This window comes from Morus notabilis, unplaced genomic scaffold (genome assembly GCF_000414095.1).
Source record: "Morus notabilis unplaced genomic scaffold, ASM41409v2 Scaffold1333, whole genome shotgun sequence".
Taxonomy (NCBI): Eukaryota; Viridiplantae; Streptophyta; class Magnoliopsida; order Rosales; family Moraceae; genus Morus; species Morus notabilis.
In genome coordinates, this window is record NW_010364060.1 from 581,948 (window position 1) to 591,963 (window position 10,016).

General features: G+C 35.4%; 2 protein-coding genes across 2 annotated transcripts; both read left to right on the forward strand.

Moving 5' to 3' along the window:
- Positions 1 to 4,549: 4,549 nt before the first annotated feature.
- On the forward strand, positions 4,550 to 6,735 carry LOC21403159. Its single transcript, XM_010105697.2, has 2 exons — positions 4,550 to 5,799; positions 6,671 to 6,735. Exon 1 carries the CDS (start codon positions 4,643 to 4,645, stop codon positions 5,777 to 5,779), a length of 1,137 nt encoding a protein of 378 aa, XP_010103999.1. The 5' UTR covers positions 4,550 to 4,642; the 3' UTR covers positions 5,780 to 5,799; positions 6,671 to 6,735.
- A 410-nt stretch (positions 6,736 to 7,145) lies between these two features.
- Positions 7,146 to 9,383, forward strand: LOC21403160 (transcription termination factor MTERF2, chloroplastic). The gene is made up of 2 exons (XM_010105698.2): positions 7,146 to 8,564; positions 8,853 to 9,383. The coding sequence occupies exon 1, from the start codon at positions 7,399 to 7,401 to the stop codon at positions 8,542 to 8,544; it is 1,146 nt and encodes a 381-aa protein (XP_010104000.1). The 5' UTR covers positions 7,146 to 7,398; the 3' UTR covers positions 8,545 to 8,564; positions 8,853 to 9,383.
- Positions 9,384 to 10,016: the final 633 nt, after the last annotated feature.

A 10,016-nucleotide genomic window follows, 5' to 3' on the forward strand; every position in this document is an offset into this window, starting at 1 on the left:
CTAAAAAAGATATTAATCAAAAGTAATGGGTAAAAATTCATACTCATACACTCTAAGAAATATTTGTCTCATTTTTTCTAAAATTAATTACAAAATTAAATATAAACATAATATAACTTAAAATTAAATAGTTCCACAAAATGTAATTCAACACAACACTTCAAACAATTCAAGTTTTTAATACTAAATCTAACCTAATATATAAATCCTTGACAATAATCTATAATGAAGGGTTGGGTACTATTAAAACTTAAAACTGGTTGGACTTGGGCCAGGGCTATTGTTGGCCATATAATATTAAGAGAGTGTTTGTTTCAACATTACAGTCAAAATGTGAAATTTAAAGTTTTGTAAGAGAAAGTATTGTAGTAATAGAATTTGAGTTGTGAAAAGAATAGTGTTAAGTCTCAATTATATATGAGAAAATTATAGAACTTACTCCTAGACTGCATGGGTCTTGATTTTTATCTTTTACTCTTAATTAATATCTTTTTGACTAATATAATTATCTGACTAAAAAAATTTAATTAAGAGTAAAGAATAAAAATCTAAACACATATACTCCAAGGGAAATTTGTCTTATTTTTCCTTTATACATATATCAGTTGAACTGCACATGCAATGCACGTGGGGAGTAATTTGTGTATTAAGTTTTAATTAACGTGTTATCAAAAGAATACAAAATCTGAATATAAAATCCCACAAAAGAAAAATAATAAAAAGAATAAAGTTTTCACAAAATTACAAAGGGGTTTCCATAGAATTGCCTTATAGCTGACCAGTCCCTGGAACAAAAAATAAAAAGTTAAAAAGAATTAAAATGAAGAAATAAAAAGTTTGGAGGGAACAAAAAAGGGGAAAAAAGTTTTAGAGCAAAAATAAAATAGGAGTTAAAAATGACGAGAATAGATAAATAAATAAGTTTTAGGGCAAAAAGAATAAAGAGGGATAAAATGAAACTTTAGGACAAAAAAAGGTAAGAAAAGGACAAAAATGAAAAAATAAATAAGTTTTGGGGCAAAAAGAACTAAAAATGAAAAAATTAAATATTAGGAAAAAAATAAAAATAAAAAGTCAAAAAGAACTAAAATAAAAAAATAAATAAGTTTTAAAGAAAAAAAAACGAAAAAACCTAAGTGTGCGTTTAGAATTGATTTTTGCTTATTTTTTAAAATGTTTTTACACGTCTTTTGAGACATGAAAATGAAAACGGTATGCAAACCGTGCTTGTTTAGCAAATGTCTTGAAAATAAAAACGGAAACAAAAATAGTGAGAATGATTTTTGTGAATGAATTAGAAAATGGTTGAAAGTTGTTTTCCCTTTTATGTTTTAATTTTCTAGTACTTGTCAACAATATTATAATATATTAATTAATAATTATAACCAAACACGATTTCACTTTTTTATTACACTCAAAATAGTCTCTTAAAAAACCAACCAATCGTAATTTCAGAATCCGTTCTATAATGATTCTCAAAACAATCTCATGTTTACTTTTGTATTGAAAACAAAATCATTTGGAAAACGTTACCAAACAGACCCTAAGTTCTTTTAGAGAAAAAAATAAAAAATGGCTAAAATTAAGAAATAAATAAGTTTTAAGGTAAAAACCAAAACGAAAAATTAAATAAAATTTCAGAAAAATTAAAAGGGTAATTAGCACCAATGGTCTCCAAACTTGTCAAAATGTGACAGTTTGGTCCCCAAACTTTTTTTTTTACGAAACGAGCCCTAACTATTTAAAATGGTGCAATGTCATTCTTTTCGTTAAATGCTGTCAAAAAATAGGGACCAAATCCTAATCTATTAAAGTCGATTGGAGACTAAAAAACCACTTCATAAAGAAGTAAGGGACCATAATATCACCATTTTAGGTTATTATGCCGTTACTTTTTAGAGGCATCTGACGGAAATAACTACATTGCACCCTTTTAAATATTTGTAGTTCGTTTTGGGACCATTCGTGCAATTTACCCTAAAAAAAGGTTAGAACATGACCAAAATAAAAAAAAACAAATAAGTTGTAGGATAAATATAACCAAAACAATAAAAAAATGAAATTTCAAGTAAAAAATAGTCAACAAAGGTTTAAAATTAAGAAATAAAATATGTTTTAGGGCAAAAGGAACCATAACAAAAGAATATAAGTTTTCGGGTAAAAGTAAAGAAGGGTCAAAAAAGACTAAAATGAAAAAATAAATAAGTTTTAGGGTAAAGAGAATCAAAACTAAAAATAAATAGAATTCAAGACAAAAATATAAAAAAGTAAAAAAGGATCAAAATGAAAAAATAAATAAATTTTATGGTAAAAACAAGAAATAAAAGAAAGGACTTAAAAAAAGGGAGGGGTCATTTCGACCAAAACGTCACAATAACACCCAATTATTTATAATGACATAAATAATTGACCTCTATAAAACCATGATAAATCATGTACTTTCATTTAAGGGCTCATTTTTTTCATGCGTTTAAACTCATTGTTTTAATTTTACTACAATATTTTTCTCTCACAAAAAATTTGAATTTCAAATGTCAAAATCAAGAATCACTTATTTAAACGCATGAACCAAACATGCCTTAAAATAAAATGGATTGTAGGATTTGATGAACACTCATGCTGTGAACTTTCCTTAATAAATCTAACTCACAAATCATTACGGACCTATTTGACAAACATACTTTACGGAAATCGTACTAAATAGTGATCGTAGAAAAAGGAGATTATTAAGTATGTCTGGTGTATCGATAAGTCATGTTTTTCTAATCGTTGGATATGCGTACTTTTTAACTTGTACGCGATTTATGCAGATCTGACGGAGATAAAACTGACTTACCGGTATGTTTATGTACCAGAGAAGGTCCCTTTTAGAAATTAAATTAAGTAAATGAAAAATTTTAAGATATTTAAAATAAAGAGTTGTTTATTGTGTAAATATTTCATTTCAATTGATAAAAAATAATTTATACGATAAAACATTTTTGGGCCAATTTAGTTCGCTGATTCGAGTTGAGATGTGACTTTATGTGAGTGCTTTTACTGTAACAAAAAAGTTAGACGTATCTGTTTCTGAGAGCTTTTTATCATAGCAAAACTCGAATCAATAAAATGAACAAAGTCTTTATTTATGTAGACAAAAATATATTTACCTATCGTAAAAAGAAAATTAATGTAAAAAAATTTACTAATAGTAAATAAAACATTTAAATTATTATTTACTTTTAATAATTTTTAAATCTGGTATTTAAATAATTTAACTTTAAAAATATATTATTTATTGTATTATATTCCCATATGTTTTTTAATATATTTCCCTATGGGAGCGTTTGGTACGCAGTAATCAGTGTAAATCATATTTCCGGGAAAGTGATTGAGGGTAATATAATTTTCAAGAATAATATATTATTGTGTTTGGTTCCATGCATAAATTTTTCTCAAATTCCTAGAAATATTACATTACCATGTTTGGTTGTGCATGAGAATGTTGTGAATTAAAAAAAAAACATATTTTTTAAATGAATTACAATTAGCACTAATGTTTTAAAAAGTATAAAATATTTTAAATGATTTCGATGAGATTTGCGGTTATTTCCGCCACAATCTCCATCGTTGCTACTCTACCGGAACCACAGCTCCACTTAAGCGCAACAGTCTAGCCGAACAAGGCGCTTCAAACGCCGCTCATAATGGACTCGATGGTGACGCCTATGGAGGAAAAGTTTGCGGCGGCGATTGTCCACTCCAGCGGATTCTCAAGCCCAGTTAAAATCGGCAGCAGTGTCTCTCACGAAGGCGGAACCCAAATCGACAGCAATCAGGAAGAATCATCCAACACAGTTTGAATCAGGAAGTACTTCTGTCGGCATCCAAGTCTGGAGCTAATTGGTGCCGGAGCAAACAAAGAGCTGGTGGCGCTCATCTTTGTTCGAGAGCTCCACTACGACAAGCTGTTGACCACGATGATCAGAGCTTAGATGCTAATGGGCTCAATACATTAGTGAGAGAAAAAAGGAATCATACACTGGTGGTGGAGACAGAGGATAGTCCGGCAACGATGTGGTGGATCAGAAGGCGGCGTCAGCGTGGTCGACGGAAGTGCAGTGCTGGGTCTGGACTAGAGAGAGAGAGATGGGCGAGATGGGTCTGGTAAGAGATGAGTGAGAGAAAGCTGGGTTTGGACGAGAGAGAAAGATGAACGAGATGGGTGAGAGAAAGGTTATGACAGATTTTTTCCCGTAATATTACTTTCCTGGAAAAATAAATAACACCTTATTGGGTGGGTAGGCTAAGGATTACTCCAAAATGTGGTAATGTGAAACCCATAGGATTCACATTTCTAAGTTTTAAAAATATCTAATAATTATACTAAACATGTGAATCTGAAAAATTCTCATTCTCATTTTTAAGATTATCTCATATCAAACGCCCTCTATGTATTTAAGCCTATATAATTCACAAATAATTTAAATTAAAAAATTTCCCAATGAATAATCACAAGTTCAAGGAAAAAAAAAGAGAAAAAAAAAAATCACTACACGAGAGTGTTGGAGGAAAAAAAATAAGAGAGGAAAAGAAAGCAGCGCCTTCCTTCGTTCCTTTCAAAAGGCTTGTGAGCTGACATTTTACCCTAAAACTGGCGATTATGTTGATCCCCGCCCTCAGACCCCTTTTCCGCCTCCAACAAATCTTGGTCGCCCTTTCAAGCAACACCCACAAATACAACAGAGCCACCAACCTCGGCAACAGCACCATCTATGGAAACCCATTTTTGAAATTTCTCTCTACTCTCTCTCAACCCACAGACGCCCTCGCCGTCGGCACGAACCCCAACACAGACAATTCCGAGGCCGTCGTCGCTCTCTTCAGCCGCTACGGCTTCTCCTCGGCCGACACCACCGCCGTCTTAAGCAAAAACCCCCGCCTCCTTTCCTCAAAGCCCGAGAAGACCCTCGAGCCCAAGCTAGCCTTCCTCTCCAAGAACGGCATCAGAGGGGTCAATCTCGCCCGCATTTTATCCAAAGACCCTCACGTCCTCAGCCGAAGCATCGACCGTAGCATCGCCCCCTGCATTCGCCTCCTCAAGGGCTTCTTACGCGGCCGAAGCGGCGGCGGCGACGCCACCGGCACCGAGATCGCCTACCACTTCTCGCTCCGCCACGGCACCCGGGTCCTGCATCAGTTCTCGGAGGCAATGGCGCCCAACATCGAGACCTTGCAATCCCACGGCGTTCCCCGGGAGAACATTGAGAGAATGCTAGCGATCCGACCGAGGACCCTCGCCCGCGACGTTGCGGAGTTCGCGGAGATTGTGAAGACGGCGAAGGAGATTGGCCTCGACACCTCCTCCATGGGGTTCATCCGCGGCGTCGTCGCTCTCTCCGGGATGAAGAAGGAGAAGTGGGAATCGAAAATCGAGGTTTTCAAGAGCCTGGGATGGTCCGACGAGCAGGTTCGGGCGCTGATCATCAAGCAGCCGCGAACTATGGACGGCTCCGCCGAGCGCCTGAGGAAGAGCTTGGAGTTTTTGAGCGAGGAATTGGGTTGGGGTCCTGATCAGATTTTGATATACCCTGTTACGATTATGCTTAGCTTGGAGAAAAGGATGGTGCCGAGATATACCGTGATGAAGAAATTGATAGAGAAGGGCGTTTTCGACAAGAAGAGATTGGGGAAGGTTTTTTATATGGCGGAGGACAAGTTTGTGAAGAAATATGTGGAGTTCTATTCCAAAGACATTCCTCAGCTTTTGGACTTGTACCAAAACAAGGTTCAAAGTTAATGCAGTTGGGAATTTTTGAGGTGGGTTTTCGTTACTTTCTTTTTGTTGCTCTTTTTTTTTATGAATTCATTTTGTTAGAGTTGTTCATTGTAATTCACTGTGTAGAAGTCCCATTTTGGATTTAGGAGGTAAATTATGATATATAGCTTAACGAGAAAGGCCTTTGTCCAGAGAGTTCCAATGATGATAATATGACGTGTAAAACTCAAATTCTAAACTCGAATAGGTGAAATTAACGTGCCTAATTCTTTTTTGATTTATCGTTTTTAGTACTATATCATATACTTTGATTAATTCAATTTTGACTTTATAAGGGAAAATGCTAATTTCAATCTAAAAATTAGATAAAATGCATATAAAATGTGTATTAAAAAATAGTTTTTTTGGGAAATTTCATTTGTTATTAGTAGTAAAAAATAGTTTTTTTTTTTTTTAAGATTTAAAGTAGTATTAAAAATTGTTAAACTTGAAACTTCTATTCTCTAATAGACCTCTATAAAATCATGATAAATCATGTACTTTCATTTAAGGGCACATTTTTTTCATGTCTTTAAACTCATTATTTTAATTTTGTTATAGTGTTTTTTTCTCATAAAAAATTTGAATTTCAAATGTAAAAATCAAGAATCATTTATTTAAATGCATAAACCAAACAGACTCTAAAATTAAATGGATTGTAAGATTTAATGAACACCCATACCGTGAACTTTCCTTAATAAATCCAACTCACGAATCATTACGGACCTGTTTGACAAATATACTTTACGAAATTCGTATTAAATGGTGATTTTAGAAAAGGGAGATTATTAAGTATGTTTGGCGTGTCGGTAGGTCAGGTTTTTTTAACCATTGGATTTGCGTACTTTTTGACTTTTATTAAATTTTATGCAGATCCGACGGAGATAAAATTTGACTTACCGGTACGTTGATGCCAAAGAAAGTCCCTTTTAAAAATTAAATTAAGTATGACAAATTTTAAAATATTTAAAATAAAGAGTTGTTTACTATGTAAATATTTATTGATAAAAAATAATTTATATGATAAAATATTTTTAGGCCCGTTTAGTTTGTTGATTCGAGTTGAGATGTGACTTTACGTGAGAGCTTTTACTGTAATAAAAAGTTAAATGTTATTGTTTCTGAGAGCTTTTTACAGTAACAAAACTCGAATCGGTAAAATAAACGGAGCCTTTATTTACGTAAAAAAAAATCTTTTTATCTATCGTAAAAAGAAAGTTTATGTAAAAAAAAATTCACTAGTAGTAAATAAAACATTTACACTATAAATTATTATTTACTTTTAATAAATTTTAAATTTAGTATTTAAATAATTTAACTTTAAAAATATACTATTTATCGTATTATATTCTCATATGTTTTATTTTAATATATTCCCCCATGTATTTAAGCCTACATAATTCACAAATAATTTAAATTTAAAAATTTCCCAATGAATAATCACAACCCAAGCTCAAGCAAAAAAAAAAAGAAAGAAAAAAAAAATCACTACACAAGAGTGTTAGAGGAAAAAAAAAAAAAAAAGAGAGAGAGAGGAAAAGAAAGTAGCGCCTTCCTTCGTTCCTTTCAAAAGGCTTGTGAGCTGAGATTTTACCCTAAAAATGGCGATTATGTTGAGCCCCGCCCTCAGACCCCAGTTCCGCCTCCAACAAATCTTGGTCGCCCTTTCAAGCAACACCCACAAATACAACAGAGCCACCGACCTCGGCAACAGCACCATCTATGGAAACCCATTTTCGAAATTTCTCTCTACTCTCTCTCAACCCACAGACGCCCTTGCCGTCGGCACAAACCCCAACAAAGACAATTCCGAGGCCGTTGTCGCCCTCTTCAGCCGCTACGGCTTCTCCTCCGCCGACACCACCGCCGTCTTAACCAAAAACCCCCGCCTCCTTTCCTCAAAGCCCGAGAAGACCCTCGAGCCCAAGCTAGCCTTCCTCTCTAAGAACGGCATCAGAGGGGTCAATCTCGCCCGCATTTTATCCAAAGACCCTCGCGTCCTCAGCCGAAGCATCGACCGTAACATCGCCCCCTGCATTCGCTTCCTCAAGGGCTTCTTACGCGGCCGAGGCGGCGGCGGCGACGCCACCGGCACCGAGATCGCCTACCACTTCTCGCTCCGCCACGGCACCCGGGTCCTGCACCAGTTCACGGAGGCAATGGCGCCCAACATCGAGACCTTGCAATCCCACGGCGTTCCCCGGGAGAACATTGAGAGAATGCTAGAGATCCGGCCGAGGCCCCTCGCCCGCGACATTGCCGAGTTCGCGGAGATTGTGAAGACGGCGAAGGAGATTGGCCTCGACACCTCCTCCATGGGGTTCATCCGCGGCGTCGTTGCTCTCTCCGGGATGAAGAAGGAGAAGTGGGAATCGAAAATCGAGGTTTTCAAGAGCCTGGGATGGTCCAACGAGCAGGTTCGGGCGCTGATCATCAAGCAGCCGCGAACTATGGACGCCTCCGCCGAGCGGCTGACGAAGAGCTTGGAGTTTTTGAGCGAGGAATTGGGTTGGGGTCCCGATCAGATTTTGAGATACCCTGTTACGATTATGCTTAGCTTGGAGAAAAGGATGGTGCCGAGATATACCGTGATGAAGAAATTGATGGAGAAGGGCGTTTTCGACAAGAAGAGAATGGGGACGGCTTTTTATATGGTGGAGGACAAGTTTGTGAAGAAATATGTGGAGTTCTATTCCAAAGACATTCCTCAGCTTTTGGACTTGTACCAAAACAAGGTTCAAAGTTAATGCAGTTGGGAAGTTTTGAGGTGGGTTTTCGTCACTTTCTTTTTGTTGCTCTTTTTTTTTATGAATTCATTTTGTTAGAGTTGTTCATTGTAATTCACTGTGTAGAAGTCCCATTTTGGATTTAGGAGGTAGATTATGATATATAGCTTAACGAGAAAGGCCTTTGTCCAGAGAGAACCAATTCCAATGATGATAATATGACATATAATATATATATATATATATATATGAATAGACTTTTTGGATTTAATACGTTTCATGGGTAATTTTTTTTTTTTTTTTTGGTTATTCCATCCCCATCTCTATAGTTTGTAGGAGAATTTCTTGGGCGGACCAATAGAATGGAAAGGATTTGACCCAATTCTAAACTAAGAATGGGCTTTTCACGCAAACTACCACCATGGGTCCAATATTGCGCGGCATATTTTTGGGGATAAACTGTACTTTAATCTCAATTCTGAAGAAATCTATCGTGGAAGAGCAGCAACAACAACAAATACAAGCTTTAATCCCAAATCTATCGTGGAAGAGCAATGAGGGTTTTTTTTTTACCTTTTATTATTTATTATAGAATACAAGTTATGGTTTTTGGAAGTATAGGATTAGTCAAGATGAAATGACACAATATGGGCATGGAAACTCATTACTGGTAGTTTTGCCTCATTTTCATGGTTACATTGACTTCTAGAATATATACAAGATGAGGCATACAATTGGGGAACAAAAATGGTATTCATCCAAAGGGAACCCCACGCTCACAAAATGGTAGGTCTCATTAGGTTAGGTCTCACTTATCTACTTAGCGGGACCACTTTGCTGTTGGAACGAATAGGAGTACTCTTACGCCTAAATGTTATGGTGAACTACCAAACATCTTCTTTGTTTGTTTTTGAGAGTAAGATTTTATTCTTGGTTTGGTTGTTTGTAACTTTGTCTCGCTTGTAATATTTCTTTGGGAAATTTCATTTGTTATTAGTAGTAAAAAATAGTTTTTTTTTTTTTAAGATTTAGAATAGTATTAAAAATTGTTAAACTTGAAACTTCTATTCTCTAAATTAAGTAATATATTTATTATTAGCACGTCAAAATTTTATTAGGCCCGCCAAACATATTTGTATACTTCGATAAGCTTCCTTTTATGAATTGTTTTCAGAATTGAGGGCTTTTACATGGTAAACTTAGGTCATATAATTATGTGACAATGTAGGGATGTTGGTCGTATGCCGTGATATCATCAATTATAATGAAAAGGATTACTGAGTTTGCGAGTAAATGGTTTCGGCTTTTGTTTCGTTTGGTTAAGCTTGTGTTGCTCTTCTGCTGTTGCCTGGTCGCTTTTGTGCTTGTTGTTCCCGACAAAGTCTTGTGTTCCAGACAATCTTATCACTCTAAATAGGTATATGCGAAATCTACTTTGTGAAAAGGAATTATATGAGAAATACTAATATCGCTCTATATGTCACTCTCTGCAT

Coding starts and splice junctions, on each gene's coding strand:
- LOC21403160 (XM_010105698.2), top strand. CDS start 7,399: ATGGCGATTATGTTGAGCCCCGCCCTCAGACCCCAGTTCCGCCTCCAA.
- LOC21403159 (XM_010105697.2), top strand. CDS start 4,643: ATGTTGATCCCCGCCCTCAGACCCCTTTTCCGCCTCCAACAAATCTTG.